Source organism: Pristis pectinata, chromosome 15, assembly GCF_009764475.1.
Source record: "Pristis pectinata isolate sPriPec2 chromosome 15, sPriPec2.1.pri, whole genome shotgun sequence".
NCBI classification, from domain to species: domain Eukaryota; kingdom Metazoa; phylum Chordata; class Chondrichthyes; order Rhinopristiformes; family Pristidae; genus Pristis; species Pristis pectinata.
In genome coordinates, this window is record NC_067419.1 from 5686841 (window position 1) to 5707714 (window position 20874).

Genomic DNA, 20874 nt, shown 5'->3' on the forward strand with positions numbered 1-20874 from the left:
CATGTACCGAGGTACAGTGAAAAACTTTGTTTTGCATGTCATCCATAGAGATCATTTCATCTCATCAGTACATTGAGGTAGTACAAAGGAAAACAATAACAGAATGCAGAATATAGTGTTACAGTTACAGAGGAGGTGCAGTGCAGGCAGACAATAAGGTGCAAGGGCCATGATGAGGTAGATTGTGAGGTCAAGAGTCCATCTTATTGTTCAAGGGGACCATCCAGTAGTCTTATAACAACGAGGTAGAAGCTGTCCTTGAGCCTGGTGGTACGTGCTTTCAGGCTTTTGTATCTTCTGCCTGATGGGAGGGGGGAACAAGAGAAAATGTCCAAGTGGGAGGGGTCTTTGATTACGTTGGCTGCTTTACCAAGGCAGCGAGAAATATAGAGAGAGTCCATGGAGGGGAGGCTGGTTTCCGTGATGTGCTGACCTGTGTCCACAACTCTCTGCAGTTCCTTGCGGTCTCAGGCAGAGCAGTTGCCATACCAAGCCATGATGTATCCGGATAGGATGCTTTCTATGGTGCATCGATAAAAATTGGTGAGGGTCAAAGGGGACATGCCAAATTTCTCTAGCCTCCTGAGGAAGTCAAGGTGCTGGTGGGCTTTCTTTGGCCGTGGCATCTTCGTGGTTGGACCAGGACAGACTATTGATGATGTTCACTCCAAGGAACTTGAAGCTCTCAACCATCTCGACCTCAGCGCCACTGATATAAACAGGAGCATGTGCACTGCCTCCTTTCCCGAAGTCAATGACCATCTCTTTTGTTTTGCTGACACTGAGGGAAAGATTGTCATCATGACATCATGTCACTAGGCTCTCTATCTCCTTCCTGTACTCTGACTCATCATTATCTGAGGTTCAGCCCACTATGGTGGTGTCATCTGCAAACTTGTAGATGGAGTTCGACAAGGGTCAGCAGCAGTACCCTTTATATATGAATAACCACAGAGGTCTCCTGCTCTGTACCAACAATACTGCTCTCCAAAGTAAATTCATCCCCCTTTTAAAAGGACCTAGTTTTCCCAAAAGCTGATGTTATCAGAGGTTGTGGCCCTGATACTTACAGAAGAGCTAATTTCCCTGATCAGCATGGAGTTTTATCTCCATTGTCACTGCCTCATTGATCTAGTCCAGGAGCAGGCTGACCTGGCTGTGGTGATGGAAGAAGAACGATCGCAGGGTTGTCTTGTTGGGCCTCGAGGAGGTGACCCCTTTCCCCCTGTTGCACTGGCACATCACTTTTAGATCCAGCTTCTTGTCTTTGCTGAGGCCTGGAAACCAGCTAATGGAAGCACGTGGCGAGCTTAAAAAAGAATTGAATAATTAACTGGGAATGGTATTGTGGCCACTGCCTGAAAATCAGGCTGAAATTTTACAACCATAAGCGCCAAGTTTGTGATCCGTTCCAGCCTTCTGCTGACTTTCCAGTAATCACAGAAGCCAAATTAATATACTAAGCATGGTCTCGAAAAGCAGCCGAGTGTTTGGATACACCAAACCCTCAACAGCATGTTGCCATTAATGCTAAAGGCTGTTAATTATTTTAGCCAAACAGCTCCTGAACAACACACTGGCATTTACCTGACAAAGTGAGAAGTTGCCTAGATATGTCTATTTATGATACCTACCCTTCAATATACTCCCAGTAAGTAAAAGGCATCAACAACTGTGCTATTAAACGCACTCATAACCTGCTCTCTGATGCTTAGTTTGGGATGTGGCGGGACAACTCTGCTTCGGACTTTATTACGGCCTTGGTCCAAATATGAGGGAATTGCTGAACTCCAAAGACCAGAGTGACTGCCCTTTACATTAAGGCACCATTTGACTGAGAATGGCTTAGAGTCGTGGAGAACTTTTGAGTTCATGGGGAAAACTGCTGCTGCCTGGTTATACAAGAGACATTGCAGATGCTGGAATCTGGAGCAACGCACAAAGTGCTGGAGGAACTCAGCGGGTCAGGCAGCATCTATGGAGGGAAATAAACAGTCGACGTTTCGGGTCGAGAGCCCTCATTAGGACTGGAAAGGAAGAGGGCAGAAGCCAGAATAAAAAGGTGGGGAGAGGGGGAGGAGCACATGCAGGCAGGGGATAGGTGAGTCCAGGTGAGGGGGGGGGAGTAGCTGGGTGGGGGAGGGAGGAGGGGATGAAAGGAGATGATGTAAGAAGCTGGGAGGTGATGGGTGGAAGAGGCAAAGAGCTGAAGAAGAAGGAATTTGGTAGGAGAGGACGGTAGACCATGGAATAAAGGGAAGGAGGTGGGAATAGGAGGGAGGTCATGAGGGCAGAGGAGGGGAAAGAGAAGGGGTAGGGGGCCACAGGAATGAGGGAGAACACACCTCCCTTCCCGCTCTCACCTGGACTCACCTATCCCCTGCCAGCCTGCGCTCCTCCTCCTCCCTCCTCTTTTTTAGTCTGGCTTCTGCCCTCTTCCTTTCCAGTCCTGATAAAAGGTCTCGGCCCGAAATGTCAACTGTTCATTTCCCTCCGTAGGTGCTGCCTGACGTGCTGAGTTCCTCCAGCATTTTGTGTGTGTTGCTGCCTGGTTATATCCAGCACAAACAAAGATTGGGTGTGGCGGGCAATCATCTTGGCCCCAGGTCATGATTTGGCTATGTGTCCAAAGCTCAAGCACCAATGGGAGCTCCATCGATGACCTTGGCTCCAAGATAAATCAAAAGGTGGAGATGATGATTACAGTGTTTAATTCAAAATTCTTCTGATAATAAAGTAGTCCAGGCCCAGACTAAAGCTAGGCAGCATTTGGGTATGGATTGATCTATGACCAATAACATTCATGCCCACAAGTGCTAAATAATAGGGTGGTGGAGGCAAATTCATTGGGTGCTTTTAAGAGGGGCTTGGATGGGCCCATGAATGAGAGGAAAATGGAGGGATATAGGCAATCTGTAGGTAGGAGGGAATAGCTATGTTAGCACAACATTGTGGGCCGAAGGGCCTGTTCTGTGCTGTACTGTTCTATGTATAATGAACACCTGTACGTAGCATCAGGTCCTCAGCTGTTAAATTGGAAGTGAGTAGGTTGAAGTCACATGTGAAATTTTTAAACCCCTTAACTTTGTCTATATTTTTGGATGGTTCAAGTTGCCTAGGTGCAGTAGGTAATTCCAGACTTGAGCTTCACGCCAGGACTTGAGTGTGTAAACTGAACCACTGCAACATAAGAGATCCATGTGACAGAAGGTGCTGGACTTAACATTGGTTGTGAAATCAGGGCTCCTATTCTTGCTCAAGTGAGTGTTAAAGATTCCTTGGCACCACTTGATGCATTCTTCTGGTACCCTGACCAACATTATTTGGCCAGCTGTATCAAAACAAATCTAATATCAGTGGTGGGGTTATTGGAAAAAAATTCCAAGGGGCAGGATTAATCTACATTTAGATAAGCTGGAATAGTCAGCATGGTTTGGTTGAGGAGAGATCCTGTCTGACTAATTTTCTTTTTGAGGATGTGACTGGTATTAGTGAGGGTAGTGCAGCTGGTGTAGCAGCTTTGGCCTTTGGCAAGGTCCCACATGGAAGCTGGTCCAAAAGGGAAGAGCCCATGGGATACAGGGCAATTTGGCAAATTGGGTCAAAAATTGGCTTGATAATAGAAGTCAAAGGGTGACGTTCGAGGATTGAAAACTATGACTTGTGGTGTATCACGGGAATCAGTGCTAGGACCTTTGTTACATACATAAGTGACCTGAACGAGAATGTAAGTTCATGGAAAACATGAAGATTCACAGTGTTGTTGATATTGAAGAGGGTAACCTTTAGCTACAGGACAATGCTCATGAGTTAGCAAGATGGGCAGGGCAGTAACAGATAGAATTCTATCCTGAAAAATGGGAGCTGATGCACTTGGGAGGACTGATACAGCTGGGATATACGCAATGAATGGTCGGACCCTAGGAAGTACTGAGGAATGGAGGAACCTTAATGCACTAATCTAAAGATCCCTGGAGGCAGCAGCACAGGTAGATAAGGTGGTTTAAGAGACTTGCCTTCATCGGGCAGGGCAGAAAATGTAAAAGGAGGGAGGTTATGTTACTTGGGTCACAGCTGGAGTACTGAGTGCAGTTATGTTGTCTCACTGTGGAAAGGATTATACTGGGGAGGGTGCCGAGGAGATTCACCAGGATGTTGCCTGGGATGGAGTGTTTCAGTTACGAGGAGAGATTGGTTAGGCTGGGTTTATCTTCCTCAAGAGCAGAGAAGGCTGAGTGGGAACCTAATAGAAATGTACAAAATTACGAGGGGCGTAGATTGCAATAGATAGTGAGAAGCTTCTCTCCTTAGCAAAGATGTATAACCAGAGGCTGTGGGTTTAAGACAAGCGGTATTGGTATTGGTTTATTATTGTCACTGGTACTGATGTACTGTGAAAAACTTGTCTTGCATACTGATTGTACAGGTCAATTCATTACACAGTGCAGTTACATTGAGTTAGTACAGAGTCCATTGATGTAGTACAGGTAAAAACAGTAACAGTACAGAGTAAAGTGTCACAGCTACAGAGAAAGTGCAGTGCAATAAGGTGCAAGGTCACAACAAGGTAGATCATGAGGTCATAGTCCATCTCATTGTATAAGGGAACCGTTCAGTAGTCTTATCACAGTGGGGTAGAAGCTGTCCTTAAGTCTGGTGGTACTGTTGTGGTGGTGTGGTTTACCGAGATTTGAGAATAACCAGGAGACACAGAAGATTCTTCAAGAAGTTAAACTTTTATTTGCAAACTAAAGCTGTGACAGTCAGACAGCCAGTTACCAATCACCCTCTGATTACTGCTCTCTCTGACTGCCCCTGAGCAAAGCTCGTGGGCCTTTTTTTATACCTTTTTCATAGCTCAATTACATTATCACAATCCATCACGTTCTCTCTTATCTTCACAGTTTCATCCTTCACCATTTGCCTCCTTTCACAGCTGTCTCCTGGCTCACAACCATTTGTCTTTCGCCACAGTCATTTCCTGACTCAATCACAGGGCGCCTCAATTATTTATAGGCATTGGGAGTACTGGTACTAGGCTACAGAACTACCAGTTATAAAACAATACTAGGCTTATTAGCTACAATGCTAACAGTTTGTTTAATGAGCTATATGTTTCCCGCTCTAAGAGTTTCCTGCGCTCGGGCTGGAGAAGAAGGAGACCCAGCGGCCATCTTAAACACAGAGCAGACTATGAATTAAAAAAAAGTGTACAGCCTCTATTTTCTATATATTCTGTAGTACGTGCCCTCAGGCTTCTGTATCTTCTACCCGATGGAAGAGGAGAGAAGAGAGAATGACCCGGGTGGGTGGGGTCTTTGATTATTCTGGCTGCTTCACCAAGACAGTGAGAGGTAAAGGCAGAGTCCAAGGAGGGTAGGAGATTTAGACGGTATTTGAATTTTTTTTCCCTATCCAGAGGGTGATTGAAATCTGGAACACACTGCCTGTAGGGGTGGTGGAGGCAGGAGCTTCAAGTTCTTAGCAGTGAACATCACCAATAGCCTGTCCTAGTCCAACCACGTAGACGCCACGGCCAAGAAAGCTCACCAGCGCCTCTACTTCCTCAGGACGCTAAAGAAATTTGGCATGTACCCATCACCCTCACCAACTTTTATTAATGCACCATAGAAAGCATCCTATCTGGATGCATCACAGCTTGGTATGGCAACTGCTCTGCCCAAGACCAGAAGAAACTGCAGAGAGTTGTGGACACAGCTCAGCACATCACGGAAACCAGCCTCCCCTCTGTGGACTCTGTCTACACTTCCCACAGCCTTGGTAAAGCAGCCAACATAATCAAAGATCCCGCCCATCCCAGACATTCTCTTTTCTCCCCACTCCCATTGGGCAGAAGATACAAAAACCTGAAAGCACGTACCGCCAGGCTCAAGGACAGCTTCTACCCCGCTGTTACAAGACTATTGAACGGTCCCCTAGTACAATAATATGGACTCTTGACCTCACAATCTACCTCATTATAGCCTTGCACCTTACTGTCTGCCTGCACTGCACTTGCTCTGTAACTGTGACACTTTATTCTGCATTATTATTATTTTTCCCTTGTACTACCTCAGCGCACTGTTGTGATGAAATGATCTGTATGAATGGCATGCAAAACAAAGATTTTCAACATACCTAGGTACATGTGATAATACTAAATCAATATACCAATACTTAAATTATTTAGATGAGCAGTTAAAGGCCATTTACTAGAAGGCTATGGAGCAAGTGCTGGGAAATGGAATTACCGTGGCCTGCATGGACACGATGGGCGGAAGGGCCTGTTTCTTGCTCTGGCTTCCACAGGTAGCTGCTGTTTTTAAGATGCTGCTGCGTTTTGCACATTAAAGACACAGGAACTAATTGCGTGAATTTTCAATACAAATGTAAAATTCCACCGGCTGTGTGGGGAGTCTGGAATAATTGTGGCATTTGTTGTTTGTAGGTGGAATGTCATCCTTACTTAAACCAGGACAAACTGCTGAAGTACTGTCAGTGCAACAATATCGTTCTAGTGGGCTACAGCCCTTTGGGGACAAACAGTCCAAATAAGTGAGTACTTCAGAACTAGCAACCTGAATTCAGAGTACACTGTATTTTGAGAAGCCTCCTCAGTATTAACTATACTCTTTGATGTCTTCTGGGAACTTTGATGTAAGATTCCCATGTTCATCCATTTAACATTTATAGTTTGATTTGTTGTTGGGTATGATATAGGCAGCAGAGTCTTGGATGGTGGAGCATGGATATTTCTGCAGCAGATGGGCTGAAGTAGTGCAGGGGTTGGAGATGTTGCATGTGGTACGGAGCATTTTGGGCCACGTGCTCAGTCACCAATCAAGCAGAAAGCCAAGAGGGTGAGCAATCTGGCTCACCATGAATCTGGTGCACAGGAGTGGGAAAAGAATCGGTGGGAAGCTTAGGGAGTTAATGGCATTTGTTTCCCTGGGAATTAATGGCATTGGATTTGGTTTATAAGTGTCACATGTACTAAGATACAGTGGAAAATCTTTGTTTGCGCGCCATCCAAACAGATCATTCCATGCATAAGTACATTGAGGTAGTAAAGAGGGAAAACAGAATGCAGAATATAGTGTTACAGTTACAGAGAAAGTGCAGTGCAGGTAGACAAGTGCAAGGGCCACGACAAGGTCGATTGGGAGATCAAGAGTATGTGGTAAGGAGCAGGCTGCCCAGTGTTTAACCGTGGCAGTTAGGAGACAGGACAAGCATCCTAAAGCCACGTCTCGGCAAAGGTGAACATTGATGATGATGTTTGCCATTGCCTTCAGTTTGACAGCTGTGGAAAGGGGAGTTTTAAGATCAAGACCTCAGACCTGGCACAAGAACTCATGATCTACAGGGCAACAGTGATCCCTGCCCTCTTGTATGCTTCTGAGACTACCTGTAAAGGCACTTCGAGGCTAAAGGAGGGAATGCCATCAACTCTACTTCCAGCAACTCCTACAAATTCACTGGACAGGTAAGAGAGCAAATGTTAGCATCCTCTTTGCTGACATGTTGTTCTCATGCCCAGCCCCGCACTGCCGAAGCAGACACTCTATTCCTTGGTCTTGTTGCTGGAAGAGATTTCCAGGTGAACAGAGAAAAGCATTCAAGGATGTGCTCAAAGCTTCCTTGAAGAAAGGCAACATCCCTGTCCATTCCCATGGACCTCCGGAGAAGGAGCATTTGGGGACGGTACTGAGAACTTTAAGGCCGTATGTCACTGAACTGCGGAAGCCATTTGCCAACTCAAACCATTCACTCACCCCTCCTGTCCAACTGCAGAAGACTCTGTGGGTCACACCTTGGCCTGGACAGTCACATCAGAAACAGAGTGGAAGGATCTTTGATCTTAAAGGTACAGCCCAAGAAGACAAAAGTTGAATTCAGGATATCCAGTTCAGTGAAAATCCCTGGGAAATGCTGAGTATTTTGCAAATCATGAGAGATTAGGCAATGCCAATGTTCAAAGGGACCTTGGTCTCCTGACACGCATATCACTGAGAGCTAATATGCAGATGCAGAAGGCAGCGGGAAGGCAAACAGTACATTGCTTGACGTTACTAGAGGATGTCAGACTAGTACGAGTAAATATCCACATTAATTGCTAAATGCCAACTGTAAAACTTAACTAAGTTCTAGGAAGGGATCAACCTTCAAAACCCTTGAAATTCTATCAGTTGCCAAAATCCTGAGTTTTGTCCTCTGAAGAGTCTGTACCGTGGAACTGGACTCAGTACCACTTGCACCGTCTCAGCAACCACCTTTAAGTACAGTCAGAATCTTTTGCGCTTCATTGAAATCATCTCTCATCTGCCCATATTCTGAGTGGAACCCCGATCTGCAACCGTTATGAAACCCCTTCATGCAGGTAACCAGCTTACTGAAGCTTCTCTGAACTGCTTCCAAAGTAATTATACCCCTCCCTAATCAGGGAGACCAAAACTAAATGCAACACTTCAATTATGGTCTTGCCAGTGTCCTGTACAGTTGCCTACTTGTGTACTCCACTAGAGGTTGACATTCTATTTGCCTTCCTAACTACAGTAAAACTCCAATAATCTGGTGTACAACCTTCTGGAAATGCCAATGGTTTGGCACCTGACTCATTAGTGGCATCGTTCCTGCACTCTGGAACGTCGGAAAATTTATTATAATTCTGTGTAGCATCTAAGAAGTGAATTAAATGTGTTGGGATATTATAGTAACATCCAGTAGTCTGGAAAATCTGACAGTTTGGTACTGAACATCTTGGGTTATTGTAGATAACTACAATACCTGGATGCTAACTAACTTCATCTTTCATGTACATAGCACCCAGATCTCTCTGCTGCAACATTCTGGAGTCTTTTTCCATTTAAGAAATAGTCTTCTTTCTACCAAAGTATGTTGTTGTTCGTCACCTATTCTCCAGTAAGACCATCTAGTCTATGGTGTTATGATGTTCACAGAGGTGGCTGATTTAGACCAATCTGGGTTCTAAAGTTCCTTTCAAACCGGTGACAGACACTGTGGCATCAGGTGGCTCCTGAGTTTTGACATTCTCTTTTTCTCTTTACTTCCTTTATTTCGCTTCCTTCATTCTGCATATGAGCGAGCACCACTTTTAAATGCGGGTAGGCCACACAGGATGATCAAATGCTTGTTGTTCCCAGTGGGAAGTGTCAATGTTGAAACTCTTCAGTCTTTAAATCTCTTTTTCTGTCGTTTGCCCTCAATCAGCTTTTAACTTTGCATTTCTTATCTTCTACTCCCATATGCCAAATATTCGCTCTTGTTTTAACCTGTCGCTCCAGCAGATTCTTGGCATTATTTTGCATGGTACAATGCACATTCCCACCCCTATCTTGGCATCAAGTTTAACTGTTTAACCTGTCGCTCCAGCAGATTCTTGGCATTATTTTGCATGGTACAATGCACATTCCCACCCCTATCTTGGCATCAAGTTTAACTACAATGCACTTAGGATCTTCATTAGTATAGATTGTAAATAGTTGAAGCCCCAGCACCAAACCAAGTGGCAGCTTGTAAACCGTACAGTTGCTACTGATGTAAAAAAAAACGGACAAAGATGACCTGGAATGTTTTCGGGATAGTTTTGGAACCAGCCAGACAGCAGACGATATTTGACCTGATATTGTGCAGTGAGATGGGATTAATTAATTAGTGATCTCATGGCAAGGGCACCCCAGGTAGCAGCAATCATACGATTGATTTGATGCATTTTGTCAGGGTTCTGTGTGTGTCCTGGTCATGGTGTGAATATGGTTGGCATGCAAGTACAATAGATAATTGGGAAATTTATCCAAATGATTACAAAATTAAGATTATGATTCAGTTAACTAGGATATTAGTTAGACCACGTCCGAAGTTCTGTATGTAGTATTAGTCTCATTTAAGGAAGTGGTTCGGAGGTTTACTAGTCTAATAGCCGGAATGGATGGGTTGCCTTGAGGAAAGGATTGGACACAAGAGGATAGGGCGAGGCCAATATTGCCCAGGCAGCTCATATTTCTTTACAGAGTCACCTGGCTAAGGGGCAGGTTAGAAAAATGTACAAGATCCTGAGGGACCTTGGCAAGATGCTTCCTCTTGTGAAGAAATCCAGAACTAGGAGTTGTTGTTTAAAAATAAGTGGTCCCCTATTTAAGATATTTTTCCTCTGAGGGGTGTGAATCTTTGAATTTCCCTTCTATAAATGGTGTTGGAAGCAGAGGTGGGCAAAAGTGTGGAGATGAGATTACGGTCAGGTCAGTCATGATCTTAATGAATGGCAGAGGAGGGTCAAGGGGCCGAATTGGCAGTTGTACATTGCCAACCTGCAAGTGAATTATTTGAGGAAGCTATCTACCCCAGCTTTGTTTACTGTTAGCTAGCCATCTCAATGACAGATGTTATTGTAACTGGGCTATAGTTTCCTGCACTCTGTCCTTCTCCTTCCTTGAAAAGGGACATTACAATCGCAGTTTTCCAATCTGTTGGGACCTGTCTAGCATCTGGGGAACTCTGGAAGATCACAATCAGTGCATCTACTTTTATGACCCTGAGATGCTGGCTAACTACTGAATGATTACACAAAGTTTTATTTTACCCCCATGCCACAGGCGGCTCCCATTTCTCACTGGAAGTTGGAGTACTGTGTCCAGTTCTGGTCGCCTCATTATAGGAAGGATGTGGAAGCGTTGGAAAGGGTTCAGAGGAGATTTACCAGGATGCTGCCTGGTTTAGAGAGTATGGATTATGAGGAGAGACTAAGGGAGCTGGGGCTTTGGAGAGGAGGATGAGGGGAGACATGATAAAGGTGTACAAAATATTAAGAGGAATAGATAGAGTGGACAGCCAGTGCCTCTTTCCCAGGGCACCAATGCTCAATACAAGAGGGCTTGCTTTAAGGTAACGGATGGGAAGTTCAAAGGAGATATCAGAGGGAGGTTTTTTACCCAGAGAGTGGTTGGTGCGTGGAATGCGCTGCCTGGGGTGGTGGTGGAGGGTGATATGTTGGTCAAGTTCAAGAGGTTGTTAGATAAGCATATGGAGGAATTTAAAATAGGGGGACATGTGGGGGGAAGGGATCAGATAGTCTTAGGCGTGGTTTAAAGGTCGGCACAACATGGTGGGCCGAAGGGCCTGTATTGTGCTGTACTGTTCTATGATTCTATGGTTCTATTTAAATGACATTACCACACATCAACCTTACTTAAGTTTAGATCACAACTAGCCAGTTCTGCTGGAGATATACTCTTTCAGTCCAGAGGAAGGGTCTTGACCCGAAATGTTGACTGTCCATATCCCTCTACAACTGCTGCCTGACCTGCTGAGTTCCTCCAGCAGATTGTTTTCAGCCAGTTCTGTGGAAGTTCATTTTTCTCTCTCCACAGATGCTGCCTGACTTGCTGGGAATTTCCAACATTCTCCTTTTGGCTTTGGGTTTTAGCAACAGCTCTGACCTGATTACACAGCGTTAGCATGTCCCTCTATAACTGCCCTCATTAATCTATTGACCAGGTGGCGCTGTTAAAAAAAAATGAACTGTCTGGGCAACATTGGCCTCACTTTTTTTGTTTAATCCATTCCCTACCTCCCAAACATCCTCTCTGCAACTTGCAACTAATTTGTTTTCTGTCTCTACAGATGCTTCCTGACCCGTGTATTTCCAGAAATTCCTGTTTTTAAGAACAGGAATCCCAGCTAGTTCTTGGATTAATTGTCCTTCCCCACCCCAGCTTGAAATTCTTTATTTCCAGCACGCCAACCTACAGATTTCTTGTTTGAATTGCTCAGTTCTGTTTTGTACAAGACATTTTATTAATTGAAATTATTTTCACATTCAAGTATGAAGTGAAAGGGGATTGCATTCATTTATAACATGGTGAAGGGAGAGAAACCCTGTGCTCTTTATAATTTCAATTCCTAATGCAGCGTCAGTAGAAAAAGTCCTATACTTCTGAATGACCCAGTGCTGAAAAAGATTGGTGAGAAACATCGTAAAACAACAGCTCAAGTAGTCTTACGTTACCAAGTGCAACGTGGTGTGGCAGTCATTCCGAAGAGCTTCAATCCTGGACGCATGAAGCAGAACAGAGAGGTATTCTTTTTTCATTGTTGCTAGCTGTTAACTTTTAGCACAGTTCCCGACCATACACAGGAAAAACTTGCAATCCAAATGCAAAATACTGCAGCTGCTGGAAATCTGAAATTAAATAGATGCTGGAAACACTCAGCAGATCAAGGCAGCATCTTAGGAGAAAGAAACCAAGTTAACATTTCAGGTCTGATGAACAGTCTCTATCTTGAAAGATTAACTCAGTTTCTCTTTCCACAGACGCTGCCTGACCTGCTGAGTGTTTCCTGAATTTTGTTTTTATTTCAGATTTCCAGCATTTGCAGTTTCTTGACTAACACTTTGAGTCAATGGCCTTTCATCAGAGCTTGTACTTATGTAGTCCCCTGTACTGAGGCTCTGTACTGAACTAGGAGTCAAGTGGAATGCTCTACTGCATAATTTACCAACAGAATTTCAAGAGAGGTGAAATGTTGCTTTATTAAGATAATTCTATCATCAGCTTCCTTGCGTGTAAATTACATTGTGACAAATTTTTATTGATATTTAGTAAAGGCAGTACAGCATTTTCCGAATCTTGCTGTGACAGGATGTTCCTATCTTGTTTTAGATTTTTGACTTCCAGCTGAGTGATGAAGAGATGGAAGTTATTAATGGATTAAACAAAAACATTCGATATATTGATCTTAAAATGTAAGTAATTAATTGATGTGCTTTGTTCCTTCAATGTAATCAATCTCCAGGCATGACAGAGGGTTGGTGCATTTCATCACTGCTGTTAATCGTAATATTGAAGCTTGGAAGGACATCATTGTCCACGTACCTTTTTTACATAGGGATTTCCTAGTCACTAGATCTCTGAATGTTCTGTGATTCCCTTCCTTTCTCAGCACTGACAGAGATCAAATCATTCTAATGTTGTTCATGTGCCTCTGCTGGAGTCTTATTAACTTCTTCCAATGGCCTTGGTGCTTTCTGGACTGTCGGTGCTCTCTATTTGTTGGTGACCCGCTGTGCAGTAGATGTTGGCCATGTTTCAGGATTCGGAACAATGTGTGGCTAGTAAAATTCTGGGGTTAACTCTGTTCTGATCACAGAAGACAAACTGACTAATTTCATGTATTCAAGCATGTCCATCTGGAAAAATATGACCAGGAGCTTCTGATGTTAACTTGCACTCAGTCCTTGTTCCTGAGTCTACCCATTCCTCCAGTTAGCCTCAAGATTTGGGGGAATAGATTTACAATGGAGATGAGGAGGAACTGCTCTTCCCAGAGAGTACAGAATCTGTGGAATTCTCTGCCCAGGGAAGCAGTAGAGGCTACCTCATTAAATATATTTAAGACACAGTTAGGTAGATTTTAGCACATTAGGGGAATTAAGGGTTATGGGGAAAAGGCAGGTAGGTGGAGCTGAGTCCATGGCCAGATCAGCCATAATCTTATTGAATGGCGGAGCAGGCTCGACGGGACAGACGGGCTCCTCCTGCTCCCATTTCTTATGTTCTTAATGCAAAGCTTTTATGCTGCTATTTTTGTATTCATTGAAAATACTGGAATGCTAATATCCCCAGCTTGGGCACACATTGCACTTTGTTCAAATGTTTAGAATATTATTGATTTTATATGAGAATGTGAAATGAGCTGAAAGTAAAAGCTTTATTGGATAAAAATCTAGTGGTTGTTGTACTTATGACCTGGAACTTTAATAATTATTAATCCGACTTGATTGGAATCTCAAACTTGGAGGTTGAATATCTGTAGACTGTTTCATCTTTTTGCCTTACTAAATTATTCCTGGTGCACCCTTCTCTCCCAAACTCTGCTTAGACTAAATGGAGGTAGCGATGTCCTGAATTTGGTTACTCCCTCCAACAACCTTCTTGGGAAGCTCAGCAAGTTAAAGGAACTATGAGAGCTTTTGCTTAGCTTTTGAATCATTGCGACATAATTGATGTACAAGTATTTTGAGGGCAATAGCTCGATTGATGATTTGAAGACCTTGATTGTTCACAGCTATTGCTAAACATGCATTTAAGATGCCTTGCTCTTCTAGGTCATCTTCTTCTCTGTTTGGCCTCAGCAGGAATTGCAGTAATTGGCTAGTTCAGGGTGGTGGCATTGTTTCTGGCACATGAGAAAGAACAGATTTGCCATACGACCTTCGAGTGAGGAATGAATATTTAGTATTACGTCTGACCTCTTGTGAACAAAAGGCTATGTAATACCTGTTTTATAATTTCATCAATCAACAGCTTATGGCTTTTCTTGCTCCCCTTCCCAGGAAGTGTCTCTAAATCCCCTGTCTTTCAGAAAGTCATGGAATCACACGCGTGGAATTCACACCAGCTAATCAACCTCCCAACCCGGACGGTCTTTGGGATGTGGGAGGGAACTGGAGCACCCAGACAAAACCCGCACGGTCACAGGGAGAACTGCCACAGACAGCTCCCGAGGTTAGGATCGAACCTGGGTTGCTGAGGGCATGAGGCAGCTCTACTATCTGTGTCACTGTGCCACCCACCTACAATTTCCTTCTCTCCTCCTTTTCAAATATTGATTCCTTGCAATGAAGCAGACACAGTAAGGACACCCTGTATTGCGCCATGTTATTATTTATATGTGAGGTTGGCTTGTAGTGTGGGACAAAATGCTTAACACTCACGGAAGCTTGGTTCCAATCCACTGAGAAGTGTACATCGATATACTTTATCTTGTTGATGGGGAGAACATACTCTCTCCAAAAAGAGAACCAGAAAACTTGGCTCATCATTTCCCGGAGCAAGGATCAGTGAAACAAAGGTCTACCAAGGGTCCTGATGAAGTTTTTAGCTGGCTAAACTGTACACATTACCAGCCCAGGTTGCAAGTAAACCTGTGATAAATTGCATTTCTGTAGCAGCTACCACATGGAGGTTAATTAGATGGAAAAGTTTACCACCTAAAGAGGGGAAAGGCAGTGCGGTTGGCATCGGAAACTTCAGAAGACTTGGCTTTGCATTAAAAGGGCACTAGCAATCTTCCTCATCATCCCTCATTAGTAATATCTCACAGCTCTGCCACAGGAGGTAGCCCTTGGGATGTTTTCTCTGGAGTGTCGGAAGCTGAGGGGAGACCTGATAGAGGTTTATAAAATTATAAGAGGCATAGATAGAGTAGACAGAATCTTTCTCCCCGAGTAGAAATGTTAAGTATAAGAGGACATGCATTTAAAGTGAGAGGGGGAAAGTTTAAAGGGGATGTGCGGGGCAAGTTTTTGTTTTACACAGGGAGTGGTGGGTGCCTGGAATGGGCTGTCAGGGGTAGTGGTGGAAGCAGATGTGAAAGTGTTGGATAGGTGCCTGAATATGCAGGGAACGGAGGGATATGAATCATGTACAAGGCAGAAAAGGTTTTGTTTAAATCGGCATCATGTTCAGCACAGACATTGTGGGCAGAAGGGCCTGTCCCTGTGCTGTAAAGTCATAGAGTCATCATACAGCACAGAAACAGGCCCTTCGGCCCAACTGGTCCATGCCGACCAAGATTCCCACCTAAGCTGGTCCTATTTTCCCACATTTGGCCCATATCCCTCTGAGCCTTTCCTATCCATGTACCTGTCCAAGTGTCTTTTAAATGTTAATGTACCTGCCTCAACCACTTCCTCTGGCAGCTCATTCCATGTACTGACCACTCTCTGGGTGAAAAAGTTGCCCCTCAGGTTTCTATTAAATCTCTCCCCTCTCACATTAAACCTATGCCATCTAGTTCTTGGTTCCCCAGCCCTAGGGAAAGGACTGCACGTTCAGCCTATCTATGCCCCTTGAGAGTTCCTACACCTCTATTAGATCACCCTTCATTTTCCTACGCTCCAATGAAAAATGTCCCAGTCTGCTCAACCTCTCTCCATAGCTCAGTCCCTCAAGTCCTGGCAACATCTTCATAAATCTCCTCTGAACTCTTTCCAGCTTAACGGCACCTTTCCTATAGCAGGGTGACCAAAACTGAACACAAGATTCCAAATGGAGCTTCACCAACATCTTGTACAACTGCAACATAACATCCCGACTTCAGTACCCTGACTGATGAAGGCCAAAAGGCTTCTTCACCACCCTGTCTACCTGCGATGCTACTTTCAAGGAACCATCGACTTGTATTCCTAGGTCCCTCTGTTCCTCAACACTCCCCACGGCCCTATCGTTCACTGTGAAAGACCTACCCTCATTCGTCTTCCCAAAATACAACGCCTTGCACTTATCCGAATTAAACTCCATTTGCCGTTCCTCAGCACACTTACCCAGCTGATCAGGATCCCTCTGTAAACCCTGATAACCAGCTTCACTGTCAACGACCATGCCTTGTACATTCCTTCGAAATCAAAGATATTGTACTCTTCCAAGTTCTATGTATTAGTATCACAATATAACCTGCACTCCTTCAGATACTGGTGAGTGTTAGCAAGGGATCAATATATTAAATTTTAAATCTTTTAAGATTTTCTTTACAGCATGATAACAGGCCCTTCCAGCCCAACGAGTCTGCACCACCCATTTTAAACCCAATTAACCTACCTGTACGTCTTTGCAATGTGGGAGGAAACCGGAGCACCCGGAGGAAACCCACGCAGACGCATGGGGAGAACGTACAAACTCCTTACAGACAGCAACGGGAATTGAACCCCGATCGCTGGCGCTGTAATAGCGTCACGCTAACCACTACGCTACCATGCCGCCCTAATTATCAACACAATGCCGCAGCATTAATATGTGCTTCATTAATGGGAGAGGTTCTTCCAACAGAGCAAGAGAACCTGCAGAGGTTAATGAAGAAGGGTGCATGAAGAAGCTAGTCCTTATGTACAGTCAGGAGGTTTCTATAAAGGACTGAGTACTGTCTATGAATGCCTCCATTTTGGAAGTTCCGCAGTGCAGCCAAGCCTCCCTTTCATGGATAAGAGAATATATTTATTTAAGATATTTATTAGTCACATGTACGTCGAAACACACAGTGAAATGTATCTTTTTGTGTTACTGAGAATGTGCTGGGGACAGTCCGCAAGTGTCACCACGCTTCTGGCGCCAACATAGCGTGCCCACAACTTCCTGACCCGTATGTGTTTGGAATGTGGGAAGAAACCAGAGCACCCGGAGGAAACCCACGCAGACACACGGGGGTTTCGTACAAACTCCTTACAGACAGCGGTGGGAATTGAACCCGGGTCGCTGGCGCTATAATAGCGTTATGCTGACCGCTACACTACCGTGCCGCCATGCTGTACAGCCACGTTTTCTGCAGGGATCAAAGAAGGCTCAACAGGCAGAGGGCTGCGTATGTCGGCAGCATCAATCCACATATATCCAGAGGCAAGGTTCCTGACAGTAAAGGTGGCCCTGTCTGACGGTCACGGATGTGAGTGAGATTATCTTGTGGAAGTGTTGCCTGCAAGCACTGCGCTGCTGGAGTCTGCCTTTGATGTCTGGGTGGAGAAGTTATTTTTGGTTTCATCACTCATGATGAATGGGTAACAATTCTTTCTCACGTGCATTTCAGCAGCTACCCCGTCATTGCCCCCTTAGATCATATATGTTTCGGTAAGGTTACCCCTCATTCATCTGTCTCAAAGATAGGTCTAATTTTTTTAGCCACTTGTGACAGGACAACCATCTCATCCCAGGAATTAGGCAAGTGAATCTCTTTTGGATTGCCTTCAGTGCTGGCATATCCTTTCTTAAACCAGTGGTCTCACCGACAGCCTGCACAGCTGTGACACTGTTGCTGTATTTCTAAACTCCAACTCTCTTGCAATAATATGCCATTTGCCTTTTTAACTACTTACTGCATCTGCCCGCCAGCTTTTTATGCTTCATGCACAAGAACATACTCAAATCCCTCTATAATCCACTCTTTTGGATTCTTACATTCTTCATTGATTGACTCCTGCTTTAAAGTAAATGTGAGTTTCAGGTGTGAGTATCGAACTGGTTTAGCTCTGGCTAATCCACTACCATAATTTGGGAAAAATCCGCCAAAATTTGGGAAGCATCCTGGTATGGAAGCTCCACTGCACAGGATCACAAGAGGCTGCAGAGGGATGTAGACTCAGCCAGCTCCATCACAGTTACAACACTCCCCATCATCGAGGACATCTTCAAGAGGTGGTGCCTCAGGAAGGTGGCATCCATCACTAAGGACCCTCACCACCCGGGACATGCCCTCTTCTCATTACTACCACCGGGGAGGAGGTACAGGAGCCTGAAAACCCACCCTCAGCATTTCTTCCCCTCCACCATCAGATTTCTGAACGGTCCATGAACACTACCTCGTTATTCCTTTCTTTTTTGCAGTATTTATTTATTTTTGTGATTTATAGTAATCTTTGCACTGTACTGCTGCTGCAAACCAACACATTTCCCGTCATCTCTGTCAGTGATAATAAATCTGAGTGTGATTCTGATTCTAAATTTAAATTTGTGTTTTTCCGTTGCATTCTAGGTTAACTGACCACCCCAAGTATCCATTCCGTGATGAATACTGATGAGGTCTACATGTGTTGGAGTGTCTTGGTAATGTACAAGAGCAACAACACAAGCCAGGAATGTATCCGAGATCTCTTGAAGAAAGGATACTTGGACAAAGATGAATAAAATCTGAACAGCATTTGGCATTTCACGTGAAGCGTTAGTTAAATTGTTTGTTGAACTAACTGCTTTAGCCGCCCCATCTCTTTCCAACCTAAAAATCACATAAAGGTATGAATTTGGAGCAGGAGTTGACCATTTGACCCCTCAACCTGCTCCATTATTTAGCTCCATCACCATGATGACTTAGATTGTAACCTTGGTTCTGCCAGTAACCTTTACCCCTCTTGCTTATCAGTAATCCATCTATCTCTGCTGTAAAAATATTCCAAAGGTTCACATGCTCCTGAGAATTTTTTTTGTCCTTGTCTGTCTCAAATGGGCACTGCCTTCTTTTTAAACAGTGACCACCACCCCCCCCTCCCAAGTTGGACATAGAGCACAGAGGAGATTCACCAGGATGTGCCTGGATTGGAGGACTTTACTGGGAGAGATTGGACAGGCTGGGCTTGTTTTCCCTGGAGTGAAGGAGGCTGAGGGGGTGACCTGATAGAGGTGTGTAAAATTGTGAGAGGCATAGGCAAGGTAGATACTAAAAATCTTTTTCCCATGATAGGGGTATCAGAAGCAAGACGACATAAGGTTAAGGGGAGAGGAAGGAGTTTCAAAGGGGATAAAAAAAGGGCAACTAGAATGAGGAGGAGTGGATGAAATCAGTGTGCCACATTGGTATTGGTATTGGTTTATAATTGTCACTTGTACCAAGGTACAGTGAAAAACACCGATACCAATACCAACCCTGAGAAGTTCATGCCAACGGTAGCACCAGCAAGGACAGCCTATATTTATGTGGTGCGTAATTAGTGACTAAAACATCACGGGCGTGATTGTCAAAGAAACCTAAATACTGAATCACACAAGGGCATGGTGAAGTCCATAATGAGAAAGGTCTAAGGGTTTACTCAAAGTAAAGGATAGACGTGGTGAGGTTTCTGGGTGGGAGCTCCAGAACTTAAACCCGTGCCACTAAAGGTGTTGTTATCAACAGTGCAGCTTTGAAAATTGAAGGAAGTGGTTTATTATTGTCACAAAAAAATGTTGTTTTGCATGCCATCCATACAGATCATTTTATCACATCAGTGCATTGAGGTAGTACAAGGGAAAAGCAATAACAGAATGCAGAAAAAAGTGTTACAGTTACAGAGAAAGTGTAGTGCAGGCTGACAATAAGGTGCAAGGCCTTAACAAGGTAGATCATGAGGTCAAGAGTCCATTTTATCATACTTGGGGACTGTTCGATCGTCTTATAATATAGTCCTTGAGCCTACTGGTGGGCTATTGTATCTTCTGCCCGTTGGGAGGGGGGATAAGAGACAATGTCTGGGGTGGGTGGGGTCTTTGATTATGCTGGCTGCTTTACTGAACCAGCGAGAGGTGTAGACTTGAGTCCATGGAGGGGAGGCTGGTTTCCGTGATGAGCTGAGCTGTGTCCACAACTCTCCGCAGTTTTTTGCAGTCCCGGGCAGAGCAGTTGCCGTACCAAGCAGTGCACCAAGAGGCTAGAATTGGACCTGTGCCTCAGAGTGTAAAATTATGCTGCAACGTGGCAGGTCTTACTGTTCTATGGTGGCAACCTTACAGCAATCCCAACTGCCCGTCGGAACTGTCGGCCACCGCCAACTACGCTTCACACCTTGCCACTTCCTCCTCTTGCCAATGCAGTCCGAGTGTCTCCTGCTTGTTGGCCAGTACATGATGGGCACACACGGCAGGTTACCATAGCAACCAGGCCATCGTCCTGGCCAGGATTCTGCTGCTTCCATTGGAAACATGTTTCCAGTTTCTAGGCCTGGGATTACTGTTCAACCTTTGACACAACCACAAAAAAAATGGCAAGAAGTTCATCACAGCAATTCGACAGATCTTACGCTGCTGTCTCCTGCCTTGGCAATGCCGCCTGTCTTCAGTCACGGCGGGAGTACAGGCTTTTGCTAGAAGTCTGTCTCCCAGAACTGGTGCGGTGCTGACAGCCAGTTCTGTCCGGAGCTGGGTCAGGCCCTGTAGTCCAAGGTCGCCGACTGTGAAAGATGTCAGTGACCGTGAACATCACTGACTTCTGCAAACTGCTTGGGACATGGACATGTTTATTCAGAATCAGATTAGTTTATTGTCAAATACACCAGAGTGCAATGAAACTCCTTGCTCACATGAAGCTCAGAGTGTAAACAGTATACAGTGTATACAGTGT

At 44.5% G+C, this 20874-nt stretch overlaps 1 protein-coding gene across 1 annotated transcript in view; it reads left to right on the forward strand.

Moving 5' to 3' along the window:
* The window catches only part of LOC127578238 (prostaglandin F synthase 1-like), a 39421-nt gene extending 20709 nt beyond the window's left edge, over positions 1-18712 (forward strand). Inside the window, exons 6-9 of the mRNA XM_052030003.1 lie at positions 6449-6555; positions 11929-12094; positions 12681-12763; positions 18541-18712. Of these exons, the coding sequence (XP_051885963.1) occupies positions 6449-6555; positions 11929-12094; positions 12681-12763; positions 18541-18583 (399 nt within the window). The 3' untranslated portion in view covers positions 18584-18712. The remainder of the gene's footprint in view (positions 1-6448; positions 6556-11928; positions 12095-12680; positions 12764-18540) is intronic.
* The last annotated feature ends 2162 nt before the right edge of the window (positions 18713-20874 follow it).